General features: G+C 44.6%; 1 protein-coding gene and 1 pseudogene across 1 annotated transcript in view; one reads left to right on the top strand and one right to left on the bottom strand.

Moving 5' to 3' along the window:
- PHEX (phosphate regulating endopeptidase X-linked) overlaps nt 1–21,663 on the top strand; it is a 467,693-nt gene that overhangs the window by 283,897 nt on the left and 162,133 nt on the right. Inside the window, exons 10-11 of the mRNA XM_069761473.1 lie at nt 10,659–10,752; nt 20,459–20,587. Of these exons, the coding sequence (XP_069617574.1) occupies nt 10,659–10,752; nt 20,459–20,587 (223 nt within the window). The remainder of the gene's footprint in view (nt 1–10,658; nt 10,753–20,458; nt 20,588–21,663) is intronic.
- LOC138671465 (serine/arginine-rich splicing factor 9 pseudogene) lies at nt 6,323–6,979 on the bottom strand (annotated as a pseudogene).

Genomic DNA, 21,663 nt, shown 5'->3' with positions numbered 1-21,663 from the left:
TAGGGGGAATATTAGGAACTATGTAAAAACATGTCTGCTCCTGTCTCCTGCAAACCACGCCCCCCACAAACAGATATATGTAACAAAAAAGTGACCCAAATGGTAGTCTTAAAAATTATGACAATACGTATGGGGAGATACAGTTAGGTCCATATATATTTGGACAGAGACAACATTTTTCCAATTTTGGTTATAGACATTACCACAATGAATTTTAAACAAAACAATTCAGATGCAGTTGAGGTTCAGACTTTCAGTTTTCATTTGAGGGTATCCACATTAAAATTGGATGAAGGGTTTAGGAGTTTCAGCTCCTTAACATGTACCACCCTGTTTTTAAAGGGACCAAAAGTAATTGGACAATTGACTCCAAGGCTATTTCATGGACAGGTGTGAGCAATCCCTTCGTTATGTCATTCTCAATTAAGCAGATAAAAGGCCTGGAGTTGATTTGAGGTGTGGTGCCTGCATTTGGAAGGTTTTGCTGTGAAGTTAAAATGCGGTCAAAGGAGCTCTCCATGCGGGTGAAACAAGCCATCCTTAAGCTGCAAAAACAGAAAAAAACCATCCAAGAAATTGCTACAATATTAGGAGTGGCAAAATCTACAGTTTGGTACATCCTGAGAAAGAAAGAAAGCACTGGTGAACTCATCAATGCAAAAAGACCTGGGCACCCACGGAAGACAACAGTGGTTGATGATCGCAGACTAATCTCCATGGTGAAGAGAAACCCCTTCACAACAGCCAACCAAGTGACCAACACTCTCCAGGAGATCGGCGTATCAATATCCAAATCTACCATGAAGAGAAGACTGCATGAAAGTAAATACAGAGGGTTCACTGCACGGTGCAAGCCACTCATAAGCATCAAGAATAAAAAGGCTAGACTGGACTTTGCTAAAACATCTAAAAAAGCCAGCACAGTTCTGGAAGAACATTCTTTGGACAGATGAAACCAAGATCAACCTCTACCAGAATGATGGAAAGAGAAAAGTATGGCGAAGGCGAGGTACAGCTCATGATCCAAAGCATACCACATCATCTGTAAAACACGGCGGAGGCAGTGTGATGGCTTGGGCATGCATGGCTGCCAGTGGCACTGGGTCACTAATGTTTATTGATGATGTGACATAGGACAGAAGCATATGAATGAATTCTGAGGTATTCAGAGGCATATTTTGTGCTCGTATCCAGCCAAATGCAGCAAAACTGATTGGTCGTCGTTTCATACTACAGATGGACAATGACCCAAAACATAAAGCCAAAGCAACCCAGGAGTTTATTAAAGCAAGGAAGTGGAATATTCTTCAATGGCCAAGTCAATCACCTCATCTCAACCCAATTGAGCATGCATTTCACTTGGTAAAGACTAAACTTCAGACAGAAAGGCCCACAAACAAACAGCAACTGAAAATCACCGCAGTGAAGGCTTGGCAGAGCATCAAAAAGGAGGAAACACAGCGTCTGGTGATGTCCATGAGTTCAAGACTTCAGGCAGTCATTGCCAACAAAGGGTTTTCAACCAAGTACTAAAAATGAACATTTTATTTAAAATTATTGAATCTGTCCAATTACTTTTGGTCCCTTTAAAAACAGGGTGGCACATGTTAAGGAGCTGAAACTCCTAAACCCTTCATTGAATTTTAATGTGGATACCCTCAAATGAAAGCTGAAAGTCTGAACTTCAACTGCATCTGAATTGTTTTGTTTAAAATTCATTGTGGTGATGTCTATAACCAAAATTAGAAAAATGTTGTCTCTGTCCAAATATATATGGACCTAACTGTAGTTGTGTCAAAGACAATAAATATGTCAATCATATCTGATTGGTTACTCAATTGTAAGTAGTTCACATACATCTCATCAGATAGACAGTAAATATTGTAGGTGGCATTAAATACAACCAGACCAAAACGGTGTCTGGATTGTCAAAACAGGGTAGGTCGCATATGTGGGCAATAGGAATTCTTGCCCTAGGTTTGGCTTAATGGTTTACCTACCTTGAAGCATAGGTTGGCATCCTAAAGAATGATATGGTGCCCCCGCTCCACAATGGCTCGCCCTGAATGACTTTGTTATTCCCTGCAAAGAAGTAGCACCACCGTAAATAGATAAGAACAATCAGAATAGTGTCTGGATTATGATCCAGTGTCGTCCCTAGGTAACAATAGAGGTATATTGCACAAGCCCAATGGCCTAGGACAGTTAAACAAAAAGGAACATGCCCTGAAATTTATGTATTAAGATTTGCCAGACTAGCATATTTAAACTTGTCCAAATTTACAGATGCTCAATGCCCCTAAACAGTTAATCAGTATAAATATAACCTAAGGTATGCATATTAAAACACAGGAACATGGTCATAAGTCATAACTGATAGCCCATAAAAGACATATAAATGATGTCTATAAGGTACTTATTGTTCATATTCTGATGTCCCTCCCAATGCGCTTCCCCCTCTAATGACACGGGGTTCATCAGGGGATCGGTGTTAAAGAAGACTATTTCTATGAGGGCATTCTCCAAACTTGGACTCATAGCATGCTGATCTCCTTCCCAATGACATTTGCACACAATTATTTGATACATCAATACAAAAGAAAATTCAGAGTCTGCTTATTGTGGCAAATGCACAAGTGTTGTTTCCTGAAACAACAGGAAGTTAAAATATAAAACTACCCCAGTGGACAGAGTGAAAATTGTAAGAATTCTTTTTTAGTTTTCAATCCCTTCATGCCAGGGCCATTTTCTGTTTTTGCATTTCTGTGTTTTGCTCACCTTCTTCTCAGAGCCATATCTTTAACTTTTTTTATTTTTCCATCAATATGGCCATGTGAGGGCTTGCCTATTGTGGAACGAGTCGTACTCTTGAACTACACCATTGATTTTACCATATAATGTACTGGAAAATGGGAAAAAAAATTCCAAGTGCAATTCCAGAATTTTTTTTAATTTATTTCTTTACCATGTTCTCTACAACTGACCTACCATTATGATTCTCCAGGTATCTACAAGTTTGTAAATATCAAACATGTCTAGGTTCTCTTTTATTTCAGTGCTGAAAAAAAATCTAAAGTTTGTAAAAAAAAAAAAAAAAAGAAAAGTTGTGTCATTTTCCGAGACCATTAGCGTTTCCATTTTTCAGGATCTGGGTTGGGTGAGGGCTTATTTTTACGGTGCCGAGCTGATGTTTTTATTGATACCATGTACATATGATCTTTTGATCTCCCATTATTGCATTTTAATGCAATGTTGCTGCGGCCAAAAAAACGTAATTCTGGCATTTTGATTTTTTTCCTCGTTGCGCTTTATTGATCAGATTTATTCTTTTTATATATAGATTTTGCGATTCTTAATGTAGCGGTACCAAACGTGTATTTTAAATTTTTTATGAATTGTTATATTTTGAATGGAACGAATGGGGGGTGCCCTGCTTTATCTAACTAAACTAATCACCTGTTATGTGCGCAGGCCACTGGGCGGTGCATATAGGTGTCCGGGAATGGCAACCACAGGGGACTACTGAAGACCCTGGGTTGTCATTCCAACCCATCGGCGACCCAAGATCATGTGACATGGGCGTTGATGGGCAGGGTTTGTGACACGCTTCCGTGGCGTGCATATTAAATGCCCCTGTCAAAAATTGACAGTGGCATTTAACATATTAACAGCCGCAATTGAATCATGGTTCCACCCACGGCTTTTTTTGGGCATATGTCAGCTGATGAAATCAGCTGACATGTGCCGGAAAGGATGTGGGCTCATTGCCGAAGCCCACATCAAAGGGGGACACACAACATGTGCCATACATATACGGCGCATGTCGAGAAAGGGTTAAAGGGACTCTGTCACCTGAATTTGGCGGGACTGGTTTTGGGTCATATGGGCGGAGTTTTCGGGTGTTTGATTCACCCTTTCCATACCCGCTGGCTGCATGCTGGCTGCAATATTGGATTGAAGTTCATTCTCTGTCCTCCATAGTACACGCCTGCACAAGGCAAGATTGCTTTGCGCAGGCATGTACTATGGAGGACAGAGAATGAACTTCAATCCAATATTGCAGCCAGCATGCAGCCAGCGGGTAATTAAAGGGTGAATCAAACACCCGAAAACGCCGCCCATATGACCCAAAACCAGTCCCGCCAAATTCAGGTGACAGAGTCCCTTTAATACAGACTGTGATATGAAAAGAAAATTACCAAAAGTAAGAAAAAAAATAATAACACAAAAATCTAATTTAAATAATAAGTAATTTTCTGATGATGCTTTCTATTTAAAATGTGTTTTGGCCTTCTCCAGCCTAAATGTATCCCACTCATGATTTTACAGGTGGGCTGTGAAATTGAAGCTCTTAGGCGTTATAGCCCACACATTTTTCTCTGTTTACTCTCACTGAATGAAAATATCGATTGCTGAGGCTGAACACTGTCCAGGAGAGATTTCTGCACTTTAAACTGATGAGCAAGAAATTTTTTAATAAAACACAACAATAAGATTGATGCAACTGGTGCTACAGTTAGGGCCAGAAATATTTGGACAGTGACACAAATTTTGTTATTTTAGCTGTTTACAAAAACATGTTCAGAAATACAATTATATATATAATATGGGCTGAAAGTGCACACTCCCAGCTGCAATATGATAGTTTCCACATCCAAATCGGAGAAAGGGTTTAGGAATCATAGCTCTGTAATGTATAGCGTCCTCTTTTTCAAGGGACCAAAAGTAATTGGACAATGGACTCTAAGGGCTGCAATTAACTCTGAAGGCGTCTCCCTCGTTAACCTGTAATCAATGAAGTAGTTAAAAGGTCAGGGGTGGATTCCAGGTGTGTGGTTTTGCATTTGGAAGCTGTTGCTGTGAGCAGACAACATGCGGTCAAAGGAACTCTCAATTGAGGTGAAGCAGAACATCCTGAGGCTGAAAAAAAAGAAAAAATCCATCAGAGAGATAGCAGACATGCTTGGAGTAGCAAAATCAACAGTTGGGTACATTCTGAGAAAAAAGGAATTGACTGGTGAGCTTGGGAACTCAAAAAGGCCTGGGCGTCCACGGATGACAACAGTGGTGGATGATCGCCGCATACTTAATTTGGTGAAGAAGAACCCGTTCACAACATCAACTGAAGTCCAGAACACTCTCAGTGAAGTAGGTGTATCTGTCTCTAAGTCAACAGTAAAGAGAAGACTCCATGACAGTAAATACAAAGGGTTCACATCTAGATGCAAACCATTCATCAATACCAAAAATAGACAGGCCAGAGTTAAATTTGCAGAAAAACACCTCAAGAAGCCAGCTCAGTTCTGGAAAAGTATTCTATGGACAGATGAGACAAAGATCAACCTGTACCAGAATGATGGGAAGAAAAAAGTTTGGAGAAGAAAGGGAACGGCACATGATCCAAGGCACACCACATCCTCTGTAAAACATGGTGGAGGCAACGTGATGGCATGGGCATGCATGGCTTTCAATGGCACTGGGTCACTTGTGTTTATTGATGACATAAGAGCAGACAAGAGTAGCCGGATGAATTTTGAAGTGTACCGGGATATACTTTCAGCCCAAATTCAGCCAAATGCTGCAAAGTTGATTGGATGGCGCTTCATAGTACAGATGGACAATGACCCCAAGCATACAGCCAAAGCTACCCAGGAGTTCATGAGTGCCAAAAAGTGGAACATTCTGCAATGGCCAAGTCAATCTCCAGATCTAAACCCAATTGAGCATGCATTTTACTTGCTCAAATCCAGACTTAAGACGGAAAGACCCACAAACAAGCAAGACCTGAAGGCTGCGGCTGTAAAGGCCTGGCAAAGCATTAAGGAGGAGGAAACCCAGCGTTTGGTGATGTCCATGGGTTCCAGACTTAAGGCAGTGATTGCCTCCAAAGGATTTGCAACAAAATATTGAAAATAAAAATATTTTGTTTGGGTTATGTTTATTTGTCCAATTACTTTTGACCTCCTAAAATGTGGAGTGTTTGTAAAGTAATGTGTACAATTCCTACATTTTCTATCAGATATTTTTGTGCAACCCTTCAAATTAAACGTTACAATCTGCACTTGAATTCTGTTGTAGAGGTTTCATTTCAAATCCAATGTGGTGGCATGCAGAGCCCAACTCGCAAAAATTGTGTCACTGTCCAAATATTTCTGGCCCTAACTGTACTTGCTGGAAAAAGTTCACATCACTCAGAGCTGTGGACTCCCCTCTACGTCCATGGTTTCAATAATCTTTAGTCCCTGGCCAGCTCCTCACACTCCTCCCCCACTTTTTCACTGCTGGTCTCCAGTTGATGAGATTGACTATCCACCTTCTTCACTTATCCGGACAGTTGATCAGCATTTCTTTCCCTATAGATACGGATGTAAGAGGTTTCACCTTCATGAGAATGAAACTTTGTATCATCCTCTTTCTTCAAAGCTTATTCCATGTCTTCCTTGTGAATAAACTCCACAATCCCCATTCCATCATTGTGTACATCAGCATAGCAAACATGTCCGTCTTCTCTCATATGATCTTTTAGATCCTGCCAACTTCCCGATGGGGAAAGCCCTGAGACAATGACTCCTCCAAATCCTCCACTTTATCCCCAGTTTGACTTGGGAAACTCCACACGTACCCGATAAGAACCAAAATAGTATCCATTGCAACCACAGCGTCCTTTGTATTGCGCGGATCCTGATTTAGGCGAACAGCGCAGTGCTGCCCCCGAGCGATTCTTTAGTTCAATGGTACAGATCTGCCCATACCAATAGAGCAACTCCTCCAGCTCCTTCTCCCCCACATAGGCCTGTAAATTGCCCAAATAAATGCTCCCATCCCTATTGTGCTGACCCCAGCCACGAAGATTGCCACTTGGCAGCCTAGTAAATGGTGTTCTGAGGAAACAATGACTAGGCAGATCAGGGTGATCGAAGACCAGTGACCAGAAGTTACTGGACCTCCTCCCTGGTGTAATTTACCTTCCCCAGGTCATGTTACTTCATGGTAACAGGCATTATATTTTGTGTATTACTTCCCACTGTAGGGGGGTTAGTCAGCATGTTGAGATTGCTCTGTTCCCTCTTGGCTGACGCAGTGAGGACCGGTCCTTGGCTTCAGATTATGACATTGGCCCAGAGACACACCAACCCTGCTTCTAGGTTGTTACCCAGGAACACATCTACCAATAGGAGCCGCACTACTCCTGTGGTAACCCCAGTCTAAATGTAGTTGGCCCTCCGAATGTTCAGAGATTCTACTCCGGCTATGTTGAATAACATATGGCTGGTTGGAACAGTACATTGGTCTGGTACTAGATGTTCTTTGATCAATGTGACTGAGGCTCCAGAATCAATGAGTCCTAAAGCTTCCATGCCCTCTACCCAGACCGGCTGCAAATGCTGATTCATGGTCGCTGAGGTGTCCAATCTAGTCCAGGACACTTGTCCTTGTACAACATATGGCTCTTCCTCATAAGGTGGGGGAGGTAATCCTTCATTGTTTTATTGTTCAATTAATCTGCATATATGTCCTAAATTGTGTAGATTAGTAAACTGCAGTGGACTGTTACAATATGTAATCAGCAGGTATTCCACAAATTAACAAACAAGAGTCAACGTACAGTCTCATATGGAACAATGGCTCAATTTAGGCTTCTGAGACACTAACAAGAGTAATGGAAGGATTGCTTTACCTGATTACTAGAGATGGGCAAACCCGAACAGTAAAGTTCGATGTCTGTACCGAACACCTACTGCTCGGGCACGGACACCGAACACGTACTTCACCAGGAAATCCATGCTACTGTTTGGGTTGGGCTCCTGAACACCTGGTATTTGTCATGCTGTCATGTGCATAACAGTTCGGCAAACACTGCTTCTGAACGGCGCTAAAATCATTACAGCCGGTCAGAGAGCTGTGGCTCCCACGCTGTCAAATGACAGCATGAGCCTGCAGCTATGATCGGAGGGAAACTGGCATTGGCTGATTGGACTACTGCTCCCATCAGCCTTCACTCACTGCCACTAAAAACAGTCAGACCAGGTGGCAGCTGATGGGAGTATTCATCATCCGGCACCTGTGCTGCAAATAAATAATTAAAAAAAAATTGCTTGTGTTCCCCTGTATTTTTTATAACCAGCCAGGCAAAACTCACAGCTGGGGGCTGCAACCCTCAGCTGTCAGCTTCAGGAAGGCTGGTTATCAAAAATAAAGGGGTCTCCACTCTAATATTTTTTTATTATTTATTTAAATAATTAAAACAAACGGCATGGGGAACCCCCATTTTTGACAACCACCCAAGCTAAACTAGACAGCTAGGGGTTAGTATTCTCAGGCTGGTAAGGGGCCATGGACATTGACCCTCCCAGCCTAAAAATTTCAGCCCGAAGCTGCCCACAAATGGCACATCTATTAAATGCACCAATTCTGACACTTTGCCCAGCTCTTACCACTTGCCCTGTAGTGGTAGAAAGTTGGGTAATATTTGTGGGGTTTATATCACCTTTGTATTGTCAGGGGACATCAAGCCCATGGATTAGTAGTGGAGAGGTGTCTATAAGACACCTCTCCATTACTAATCCTATAGTTTCATGGTAAATAAGCACACAGCCAAAAGAAAGTATTTTATTTGAAATAAAATAAAGCACCCTTTTACTTTTTTATTGAAAAATAACAAACTCAGTTATACCTAACGCCCATTCAATTGAATCCCTTGTCTCCTGTAATAAAACTAAAATAAAAACAATGATGAGGGCTTCAATGGAATAGGCGTTGACTTAAATATGGATTAATTTAGAAGCATTAATGGAGTCTGTGTCATTCTTTAAATTAAGAGACTTTATTCTGGCTGTGTGTTTATTTACAATACTGGATGGTGGCCCGATTCTAACGCATCGGGTATTCTAGAATATGTATGTAATTTACAGCCACGTAGTATATAGCACAGCCACATAGTATATAGCAGCCACGTAGTATATAGCACAGCCCCGTAGTATAAGTATATAGCACAGCCGCATAGTATATAACTCAGCCACGTAGTATGTAGCACAGCCATGTAGTATATAGCACAGCCACAAAGTATCTAGCAGCCACATAGTATATAGCACAGCCACGTAGTATATTGCCCAGCCACATAGTATATAGCACAGAGACGTAGTATATAACACTGCCCATGCAGTATATAACACAGGCCACGTAGTATAGAGCACAGCGATGTAGTATATTGCCCAGCCACGTAATATATACCACAGCCACATAGTATATAGCACAGCCCATATAGTATATAGCACAGAGTTGTAGTATATAACACAGCCCATGTAGTATCTAACACAGCCCATGCAGTATATAGCAATGTGGGCACCATATCCCTGTTAAAAAAAATTACTAAAATTAAAAACAGTGATATACTCACCCTCCGTTGGCCCCCGGATCCAGCCGAGGCATTTACCGATGCTCCTCGTGACGCTCCGGTCCTAAGAGTGCATTGCTGTCTCGCGAGATGATGACGTAGTGGTCTCGCGAGACTGCTACGTCATCATCTCGCAACACCGCAATGCATGGACCGGCCACTGGAGTGTTGCGAGGGGCGGGAAAGGCCTTGGCTGGATTTTTAACATTAGATCTTTTTACTATTGATGTTGCATAGGCAGCATCAATAGTAAAAAGTTAGTCATACAGGGTTAATAGCAGCATTAACGGAGTGCGTTACACCACGGCATAACGTGGTGTAATGCAGTCATTAACCCTGTGTGAGCACTGACTGGGGGGGAGTATGGAGGGGGCACTCACTGCAGGGGAGTAGGGAGCGGCCATTTTGCCGCCGGACTGTGCCCGTCGCTGATTGGTCATGGCCGTTTGCCGCGACCAATCAGCGACTTGGGATTTCCGTGACAGAAAGAAAGACAGACAGACAGAAGGACAGACAGAAAGATGGAAGTGACCCTTAGACAATTATATAGTAGGATTAGTATAGGATTAGTAATGGATAGGTGTGAAGGAATATCCATGGGTCTGCTCATCTCCACTGATTATCATTTTTGTGTCTGGCCTTATTTATATATAAGATCCAGCCCGCATATTCTTTCTTGGTGTACTGTCACTTAATAGAAACATTGATTCTTAAGGCTGAACACTTTCCAGGAGAGATTTGTGCACCTTAAACAAATGATCAAGGAAATCTCAAATAAAACACAACAATAAGATCAACATAACCGATGCTCCTTGCTGGAAAAACTCTGCCTCCCTTAGAGCTGTGGACTCCGCTCTTCGTCCATGGGTCCAATAATGTTTATCCCATGGCCAGCTCCTCACAGTCACTATGAGGACTTTTTTAATTATATGTTCAGTTGGATCCTATTTTGATAACCTTAATAAATTGATTAACCTTTATTTATTTTTTGGTGAGAGGGTGAAGCAAGCAGAGGAAAAAAATCCAGAACTCTATTTTTTATGCCATTCATTGTAAGGTATAACTAACATTTTAACTTTATATTATGGATCCCTATGTTTATACCATTTCTAGATTTATATGACATTTTGCAACATTTCCCTTAAAAAGATTTTTAACCCCTTAACGTTTGCTAATACACCTTTTAACGGCTGCAGTTAAGGGTACTTAGTCCTCAGCGCCGTTTTTTAACAGTACATATAACATATATGTTTTATTTTTTCAGGACTATTTCAAATTACCTAATATGGAAATTTGTGTCTTCAAGAATTTCAAATCTCAGTAGACGCTTTCAATATAGACAACTGGAATATATCCGGGTAAGAGGTTGAATTTTCTTTTTATCTACATTTTCTTTTACAATCTGTCTTCATCTTCTCATTAGAAAACCTGGATGGACTTTAACCTCTTTTGCATACGTATATAACTGTATGTCCTGCAATGGAGTGACTGTGAATGAAAGGGGCTCAGGAGCAGAGCTCCCTCCACACTTAAATTACATCATAGCCAGTGCGGGGTCCCATCAACCCTCACCTCTGCCATCTTGGTCTTCCTCTGATGCTCAGCTGTAATTTTCACTATATACTGCAATACTTTACTATGATTGCAAATTATTCAGGTGATTGCAGGTTTAATTCCTCATAGGAGACTAAAAAAAATAAAGTAAAAAAAAGTTTGTAAAAATAATTTAAAAACATAAAAAATATAATTATCTCTTTTCCCATCATAAAAAATAACAAAAACAAACAAAAAACATATTTGGTGTAATGGGAATAGTGGAATAACTATGCAATGGTCCGAGGAGAGCCTGGAGTGGCATGACTATGTGAGCACCTGACTCTTCACTAGAGCCCCTGGTGGTGAGGTTAGACTTGGCTTTCGATGGACACCAGATGTTACTCCAGGATAGACCTCCAACGCATGGCAGCTGACTCCTAATAGACAAGTAGCTAGAATGGTTCAGTAGGAGATTACAGCTTATATAGGCTGGAATGGCAGGAACATGGGTACTTCAGATGTAGATGAGCATGGCTGGTGTACAGATAGGCACTGGTAGGTTTTGACTCGTCCGGCTTATATACAGACTGGCACGGCAGGTGCAGGCAGATATGGCGGATATACTGACTGGTACTGGTGGGTTTTGACAGATGCGGCTAATGTACTGACTGGCATGGCAGGTGCAGGCAGGTCCAGCTAACATACAGACTGGCACGGCAGGTACAGGCAGGTCCGGCTGATATACATACTGGAATGGCAGATACAGGTGGATCCAGCTAATGCAATGACTGGTACATAAGCTGCAGGCAGGTCCAGTTAATATGCAAACTGGCACAGCAGGTGCAGGTTGGTCCTTCTGATATACAGACGGGCACCACATGTGCTGGCAGATGCGGCTGGAATACAGACTGACAAGCCAAATACTGGCACGGAGGTTAAGGACAGACAGACACTAAATGAACTAGCAGGAACAAGCAGACAGGGGCATGAGAACTAGCAGGCGTGTTGGTAAACCAACTGAAAATGTTACGCAGGCACCTCCATGCGGGTGGCGGTGCCTTAAATAGTAAGTGTCTCCCAGCCATTGGCTCAGGACTCTTTAGGATGGCGCGAACTGCTCCTTTAATAAGGAGAATAAAGAGGGAGCACAAGCGCCCTAAGGACTGCCCAGGTATCTGAGCACCGTGTGCTGTTAGGGCTGGCGGAATGCACCGAGTAAATATAGAGATGTTATTTGGTGCGTTCGCAGCCCGGGGTCCACCGTGCAGGAAAAGAACCTGCTGCTGGCAAACAGCGGCACAATATGGCGGTAGAAGCGAACTCTGTTGCTTCACAGAGTCGCTATAAGGAAAGGACTGTGTCCTGTTAAACTCCACAGGAATACACAGTAACTGCTGAGCAGATAGCAGCTTGTGGTCACGCAGTCCAGGAGGCAAACATACAATCTCCTCACCGGAGGAGCCGGTATTCTAGTGGCTTATTTCAGCCGGGGCCCTGTAACCAAACACACAATCTCCTCACCGCAGGTGCCGGTATTCTAGTGGCTTATTTCAGCCGGGTCCCTGAATACACACAAGCGTGACCACACTGGCGCAAAACTCATGTCATGCATTGATACTAGCGCATGGCCGTGCGGCCATGCGAGCCTTATATAGCTGCAGCAAGTAAAAGACCTTCCTAGAAGGACCAATGAGAGACTGCCATACCTGAGCATGTGACCCTAGATCTCCACTGAGAGATCTTACCCTAGGCATGCTCAGTGTGTGAAAAGCAGGAGTTAGTCCTAGCAGCTATAGGACCTTCCTACCATGTGACCCTCGATCTCCACTGAAAGATCTTACTCAGGGCATGCTCAGAATGAGAAAAGCAGGACTTAGTCGCAGAAGCGTCTGCTCGCCGCTGCCCAGCACTGACTTCAATGGCAGAAGCAGGAAAGGCAGCAGTAACTCTTTGTACAGAGTGGGACTGAGCAAGACGCTTGGACTGACGTCTCCGCTGAGCAGGCTCAACTGCGGCAGGAGAGGAATGGGAGACCGCAGCGGAGATGGCCCGAGATTCCCCCTGTGCAGAGGCGGGAACTCGACCCCTAACATTACCCCCCCCTCCTAGGGCCCCCCCCTCCTTGGACCTCGCTACGCTCAAAGACAGCAATGAGCTGCGGAGCCTGAATGTGCTCAGCAGGCTCCCAGGACCTGTCCTCGGGGCCATAACCCTTCCAGTCCACCAAATAAAATTTTTTGCCACCTACCACCTTGCACCCCAAAATAGCGTTCACCTCATAATCGTCCGTAGACGAACCCGATGTCCCAGCAGATGACTCGGAAAACCGGGACATATACACAGGTTTCAAGAGGGACACATGAAAGGTGTCGGTGATACCCAGGCGTGGCGGAAGGGCCAAACGATAGACCACAGGATTAACCTGCTCAAGGACCTTGAACGGACCCAAGTAGCAAGGAGCAAATTTAGTGGACTCAACTCGCAGCCTGATGTTACGGGCGGTGAGCCACACCAAGTCGCCAGGAGCAAAGGTCGGAGCGGGGCGCCGATGAGCATCGGCGGAGGACCTCATTCTCTCCTTAGAGGCCCGAATGGCATCCTGAGTGCGGTCCCAAATATCCCGTGCCTCCACAGCCCAGTCTGCCACCCTGGAGTCGGCGGAAGACACGGGCATAGGCCCAGGTACCCGTGGATGCTGACCATAGCTGAGGAGGAATGGGGTTTGTCCAGTGGAGTCGGCTACGGCGTTGTTCAGTGCAAACTCTGCCCATGATAGCAAGGATGCCCAGTCATCCTGCCTGGCTGAGACAAAATGTCGCAGATATGTGACCAAGGTCTGGTAGGCCCTCTCTACCAACCCATTCGTCTCGGGATGATATGCGGAAGAGAGATTTAACTCAATGCTGAGAAGACAACAAAGCTCTCTCCAGAACCGAGACGCAAACTGGGGACCCCGGTCACTGACAATTTTGTCCGGCATACCGTGTAGGCGGAAGATGTGTTTTATGAACAACGCTGCCAAGGCCCGTGCAGAAGGTAACCGTGGAAGCGGGACCAAATGCACCATTTTAGAAAAATGATCGGTGACAACCCAAATGATGGTACAGCCACGAGACTTGGGCAAACCCACCACAAAGTCCATCCCGACCATCTCCCAGGGCCTGTCTGCCACCGGCAAGGGATAGAGTAACCCTGCTGGCCGTTGTCGAGGAGATTTATTTTTGGCACAGGAGACACATGCCTGAATGTAATCTCTGACATCATGAACCATATGTGACCACCAGTACGACCTCGCCAGTAGCTCAGATGTCCTTTTTGTCCCAAAGTGTCCACCCACCCTGGACGAATGAGCCCAAGAGAGAACCTCCGGTCGCAAATTAATGGGTACAAAAGTCTTGCCCGGAGGCACAGACTCTAGCAAAACCGGAGCTACGGTTCTCAGGCTCTCAGAAGGGACAATAAGCCGAGGCTCCCCTTCCTCCTCCTCAGATGACACAACAGAGCGAGAGAGGGCGTCAGCACGAATGTTCTTCTCCCCAGCGAGATAATGGAGGGTGAAGTGGAACCGGGAGAAGAACAAGGACCATCTGGCCTGGCGAGAATTTAGCCGCTGGGCTGTTTGCAAATATAACAAATTTTTGTGGTCCGTGAAGACTTGAAAGGGAAAGCGAGCCCCCTCCAAGAGATGTCTCCACTCTGAGAAAGCCAACTTCATCGCTAGCAACTCCCTGTCCCCGATGGAATAATTCCTCTCCGCTGGTGTGAAGGTCTTGGAGTAGAAGAAGCAAGGATGCTTCCGACCTTGAGCATCCTTTTGGAAGAGGACTGCTCCTGCACCAACGGATGAGGCATCCACCTCCATTATGAATGGCTTATCAACATCGGGACGATGTAGGATGGGAGCGCTAGCAAAACGGGACTTAATAGAAGAAAAGGCCCTGGAGACCTCTTCTGACCACAATTTTGGATTTGCTCCCTTCTTGGTGAGGGCTACCAAGGGAGCTACCAAAGTTGAGAAGTGGGGAATGAACTGGCGGTAATAATTAATGAACCCCATAAAGCGCTGCACCGCTTTAAGAGAATGGGGTTCTTGCCAGTCCATCACAGCCTGTAGTTTGGCAGGATCCATAGCCAATCCCTGGGCGGAGATGATATAGCCCAGGAAAGGTAAAGACTCCTGCTCAAATATACACTTCTCCAACTTTGCATAGAGAGAATTTGCCCGTAAGAGGTCGAAGACTCTGCCAACATCTCTCCGGTGGGAGTCAATATCTGGAGAAAAGATGATAATATCATCCAGATAGAATACGACCGAGGTGGAAAGCATATCCCGGAAGATGTCATTGACAAAGTCTTGGAAAACGGCTGGGGCATTACAGAGCCCGAAGGGCATCACCAGATACTCATAGTGCCCATCTCTGGTGTTAAACGCCGTCTTCCATTCGTCCCCCTTACGGATGCGAATCAGGTTATAAGCACCCCGCAGATCTAATTTGGTAAATACCTTAGCTCCCCTTAGCCTATCAAAAAGCTCAGAAATCAGGGGCAGCGGGTACTTATTCTTAACGGTGATGGCGTTAAGACCCCTGTAATCTATGCAAGGACGTAATTCTCCATTCTTCTTCTGCACGAAGAAGAACCCTGCCCCTGCTGGTGACACTGACTTCCTAATGAACCCTCTTGCCAAATTCTCCTGGATGTATTGGGACATGGCCTCCGTTTCCGGAAGAGAGAGGGGATAGAAACGTCCCCGAGGAGGTTCTGCTCCAGGCAAGAGATCTATAGGACAGTCATAGGGGCGGTGAGGCGGAAGGGTCTCCGCAGCCTTTTTGGAGAAGACGTCTGCATAGGACCAATAGTATTTGGGAAGAGAAGAGAGATTTGCAGGTATCTCAGTGGTGGAAACCTGAACGCACTCTTTCACACATCTGCCCTTACAGGATTCACTCCAACCCAATATCCTCCCAGAGGACCACTCAATATGTGGGGAGTGGAAACGGGAGCCAGGGTATTCCCAGCAGAATCTCATCCAGTCCCTCGGGAAGGACAAGAAGGGAAATTATCTCCTGGTGGGATGGGGACATAGCTAACGTGAAAGGGACAGTCTGGTGTGTGATCTGAGATGGAAGTGTCGACCCATTCACTACCCTAACAGTCACCGGTTTGGCGAGCATCACCAGAGGTATTGCATGGCGCAGAGCAAAAGCTGAGGAGATGAAATTCCCCTCAGCTCCAGAATCCACACATAGCTCGACTGTTAGAGAGTAAGAGCCTAATATGATTGTCCCTTTGAAGGACAGCTTGGAGGAAAATGCCGCTGTGTCTAGTGAACCTCCTCCAAGGGTTACTAGACGCGATCGTTTACTCGACCGCCGTGGACATTTATTGGCATAATGTCCTTCTTGTTGGCAATTTCTGCAAACCATGGGTACTCGAGCGGTCCGAGACTTAGGTCCCGCTCGAGAAACCTCCATGGCCTCATGGGAGTCGGACGCCTGAACGGAAGATTCCAGAGGTCTGGCGAAGGTGGGAGCCAGCCGAAACCTCTGCCTACACTGGGCCCGCTCCAACCTCCGCTCGTTAAAACGGAGGTCGATGCGGGTAGATATAGAAATAAGCTCCTCCAGTGTGGCGGGAATCTCCCTGGTGGCCAAGGCGTCCTTCACATGGTCTGCCAGTCCTCTCCAGAACACCGGAATAAGGACTTTATCCGGCCATTCCAGCTCAGAGACCAGAGTCCGGAATTGCACGGCGAACTGGCTGACCATGGACGAACCCTTTGTTGTTGCCAACAATTGGAGCGCGGTATCGTGGGTGACACGAGGTCCCAAAAAGACCTGTTTCAGAGCGTCCAGGAAGAGAGGAGCACTCTGCGCCACACGATCATTGCGCTCCCATAGCGGCGTTGCCCACTCCAACGCCCTGCCCGACAAAAGGGATAAAATAAATCCCACTTTCGCCCGTTCCGTAGGAAAACGTGCAGCCAGAAGCTCAAGATGTATGGAGCACTGACTCACGAATCCCCGACATAGCTTACTGTCACCAGCAAACTTGTCTGGAAGCGGGAGACGGGATAAAGTCGGAGCAGGGGTGGCAGAGGACAAACTGGCTGCAGCTACACTTGCAGCCTGAACAGCGTCTGCGGTAACATCCACAGCTGAGGTTGTGCGCTCGAGAGCCGTCAACCTACCCTCCAGCTCCTGGATGTACCGCTGTAAACGCTGATCGTCCGCCATTTACCAGCCAGACCCTGGTGCTAGTATACTGTTAGGGCTGGCGGAATGCACCGAGTAAATATAGAGATGTTATTTGGTGCGTTCGCAGCCCGGGGTCCACCGTGCAGGAAAAGAACCTGCTGCTGGCAAACAGCGGCACAATATGGCGGTAGAAGCGAACTCTGTTGCTTCACAGAGTCGCTATAAGGAAAGGACTGTGTCCTGTTAAACTCCACAGGAATACACAGTAACTGCTGAGCAGATAGCAGCTTGTGGTCACGCAGTCCAGGAGGCAAACATACAATCTCCTCACCGGAGGAGCCGGTATTCTAGTGGCTTATTTCAGCCGGGGCCCTGTAACCAAACACACAATCTCCTCACCGGAGGTGCCGGTATTCTAGTGGCTTATTTCAGCCGGGTCCCTGAATACACACAAGCGTGACCACACTGGCGCAAAACTCATGTCATGCATTGATACTAGCGCATGGCCGTGCGGCCATGCGAGCCTTATATAGCTGCAGCAAGTAAAAGACCTTCCTAGAAGGACCAATGAGAGACTGCCATACCTGAGCATGTGACCCTAGATCTCCACTGAGAGATCTTACCCTGGGCATGCTCAGTGTGTGAAAAGCAGGAGTTAGTCCTAGCAGCTATAGGACCTTACTACCATGTGACCCTCGATCTCCACTGAGAGATCTTACTCAGGTCATGCTCAGAATGAGAAAAGCAGGACTTAGTCGCAGAAGCGTCTGCTCGCCGCTGCCCAGCACTGACTTCAATGGCAGAAGCAGGAAAGGCAGCAGTAACTCTTTGTACAGAGTGGGACTGAGCAAGACGCTTGGACTGACGTCTCCGCTGAGCAGGCTCAACTGCGGCAGGAGAGGAATGGGAGACCGCAGCGGAGATGGCCCGAGATTCCCCCTGTGCAGAGGCGGGAACTCGACCCCTAACAGTGTGCACACTTTGGGTAGAACCAGACGTGGAAGGAGGAGGAGAAGCGGGATGTGGGCCGTGACGGTGAGTGAGTCAGTGTCCCTGCCGGGGGAGAGGGGCAGTGTGCAGGGATGCCGGCGCTACATTTGGTATTATTAAATCTGTAAAAGTCCAATATATCAAAATCTAAAATTAATTAACCTGATGGTTAAACACTATAATGAGAAAGACAGTCAAAATGCAAGAATTGCTATTTGTTTGTCACCATACCTCCCTTAAAAAAATACAATAAAAAGTGATCAAAATTTCTTATGGACCCCAAAATTGCATAAAAGAAAATAACAACTCAACTTGCAAAATACAAATCCTCTGACAGATCCATTGATGGAAAAATAAAATTATTACTGGCTTTGGAAATGGTGATACTAACAAAAAAATTTTGCAACTGCTTATTATAAAAAAATCAGTTTTCCAGTTTTTTTACCATACAATGAACAACATAAAGCTATACCAAAAAAACTATGTCAATGGAAAAAACAAAAGTTATGGCTCTTGGAAGAGGAGAAGGAAAAAACAAAAGTGCATAATTGAAAAATTACCGAAGAGTGAGTTTTTATTTTTAAAATCCATCATACGACTCCAGCAATATGATCCATTTTATTTAGTGCTACTTTTTATTGTCTGTACCAAGGGGCATGGCTCACAGCCTAAAGACATACCCCCAAGGAATCCTGTGAAGAATGCCGCCTTGACAAAGTTGACACAGTTTTACCTATTAAGCCTTGTGACAAATTTGCAGCAAATACAAAAATTACATTTTTACAACTAAAATGTCATATTTCCACATCTCAATGTTATAAAATTATATGAGGCACTTATGGGTTCAAAATACTCACTACACCCCTAGATGAATTCCTTAGGCCATGAAGTTTCGGGTCACCCGGGGGAGGCTCTGCTGTTCTGGCACCTCAGTGGTTTAGTAAATGGAAACCACACTCTATTCAAATGAAATCTCCATTGTAAAATCCATGTAGTGCCCCTTCCCATCCGATCCCTGCCATGTGCTCAAACAGTAGTATACAACCACATATGGAGTTCTACCACATTCAGAAGAAATTGCATAACAAAATTGTGCTGTTCAGTTTCTCCCATTACCCCTAATATAAATTATAAATTTGTGCTAAAACAGTATTTTAGTAGAAAAAATGTATTTTTTGTTATCACATCTAAATGTTATAAAGTTTTGTCAATAACCTGTATGTTAAAAATGCTCAGTACATGCCTACAGTACATGGATTCCTTGAGGGGTCTAGTTTCCAAAATTAAGTCACCTGTGGAAGGTTTATGCTGTTTTTGAATGTCAAGGGAATTCCAAATGTGACATGGCTTTCACAATTTATTCCAGACAAATAGCACTCTTTCCTGGCCCTACCATGTGCGGAGACAGAAGTTTTTGACCACGTGAGGGGTATCTTCACATTCAGGAGAAACTGCGTAACAAATTATGGGGTGCATTTTCACCTATTATCGTGAAAATTACAAATTTGAGGCTAAAACAATATTTTAGTTAGAAAAAAATTAAAATGTTCAATATGACAGCCTAATATTATCAAATTCTGAAAAGTACCTATGGGTTCAAAATGCTCACTATATCCCTGGATAAAATCCTTGAAGGGTGTAGTCTTCAAAATGGGTCACTTGTGGGGGGTTTCCACTGTTTAGGCATATCAGCAGCATTTCAAACGCAACATGACGCCTGCAGACGATTCCATTAAAGTCTGTGTTCAAAACAACACTCTTTCTCTTCTGAGACCTGCCTTGTGCCCAAACAGTTGTTTTCCCTAGCGTACTTAGGTGAAATTACACAACAAATTTTGGGGATTATTTTCTCCTTTTACCCTTGTGACAATGAAAAAATTGGGGCTAAATGTACATTTTTGTGGGAAAAAAATTTATTTTTTTATTTTCACGGGTCTAGGTTATGAACTTCTGTGAAGCCCCGGGGGTTCAAAGTGCTCACCACACATTTAAATACATTCCCCAAGATGTCTATTTTCTAATATGGGGTCACTTCTGCGGGTTTCTACTGTTTAGGCACATCAGGTGCACTCAAAATACGACATGGGGTCCGCTCTCAATTCCAGACATTTTTGCATGGTCAGAAGATGCTCCTTCCGAGGCTTTTGTTCTACCAAAATGTGTTAAAAATAGGGAAATATTTGTTACACATTAAGGTAAATCTCAGGTCTACACATTTATCCCACAGATTTTGCCATCCTTTACTTATATTTCATCATAAATAGCCTCCTGATACATTTCCTATCATCACCTCTTAAAGCTGATGACATTTCGCAGCTTTACAACATTTTTTATTTTACAGGTTCTTTTAGGAACAAATTCTCTGACTGCACGCTGGGACAGATGTGTAAATTATATTGAAAATGCTCTCCCTTACGCCGTAGGAAAGATGTTCGTGGACTCTTTTTTCCAAGAGGACAAGAAATTAATGGTACAATACAATGCATGCATATTAGGAATAAGTGAATATAAAGCAATGACTATGTTTATGATCTAAAAAAAACAGAAATACGAATGTTTAAAGGACATCAACTATGTGAAAGGTGTGTGCATATTTTCCTTTAGGCTAGGTTCAGATTGCGTTAATGGGACCACGCTAACGGACAGCGTTGCACGGCGAAATTAACGCCGTGCAACGCGTCCGTTAGCGCGCCCATTAACAGCAATGGGGACGCGCATCACTAGCGTGTGCCATTTTCGGCACGCGCTAGCGATGTGCCGGTGTTTTGTGGTGCGTCACAGACGCTGCTTGCAGCGTCCGAGGCGTGCCTGGGGTCCATTCCCTGCTCTCGAAGATCGGAGATCTGCGAGAGCGGGGACGTTTAACGTGACCCCTTTACAACACATTGCGTTAGCGCAATCCGCTAGCGCTAGGCGCTAAACGGATTGCACTAATGCAATCTGAACCTAGCCTTAAAGATGGCTGCAAACTTTTTAAATCAGTGGTATTCTCAGACAAGAGAATAGAGGCAGTTCTCCATCCCTCCCCATCTACCTGTTGACTGTGAGTGTAGTGGTCAATCATATGAGCTGCCGCTTTATGGATGGAAACAGCTGACTGAGAGTGACTCTACTGTGGGTAAAATCCTGGAGGGCATTCTAAGGGACGCTATACTGGAGTATCTGAAGAGGAATAACCTCATGACCCAGTATCAGCACGGGTTTACTAGGGACCGTTCATGTCAGACTAATTTGATCAGTTTCTATGAAGAGGTTAGTTCCGGACTGGACCAAGGGAACCCAGTAGATGTAGTGTATATGGACTTTTCAAAAGCTTTTGATACGGTGCCACACAAAAGGTTGATACATAAAATGAGAATAATGGGGATAGGGGAAAATATGTGTAAGTGGGTTAAGAGCTGGCTCAGGGATAGGAAACAAACGGTGGTTATTAATGGAGCACACTCGGACTGGGTCGCGATTAGCAGTGGGGTACCACAGGGGTCAGTATTGGGCTCTCTTCTTTTTAATATATTTATTAATGACCTTGTAGGGGGCATTCAGAGC

Source organism: Ranitomeya imitator, chromosome 3 (genome assembly GCF_032444005.1).
Source record: "Ranitomeya imitator isolate aRanImi1 chromosome 3, aRanImi1.pri, whole genome shotgun sequence".
Taxonomy (NCBI): Eukaryota; Metazoa; Chordata; class Amphibia; order Anura; family Dendrobatidae; genus Ranitomeya; species Ranitomeya imitator.
The sequence above is the reverse complement of the archived record's forward strand: the minus strand, read 5'-3'. Positions and strand labels throughout refer to the sequence as shown.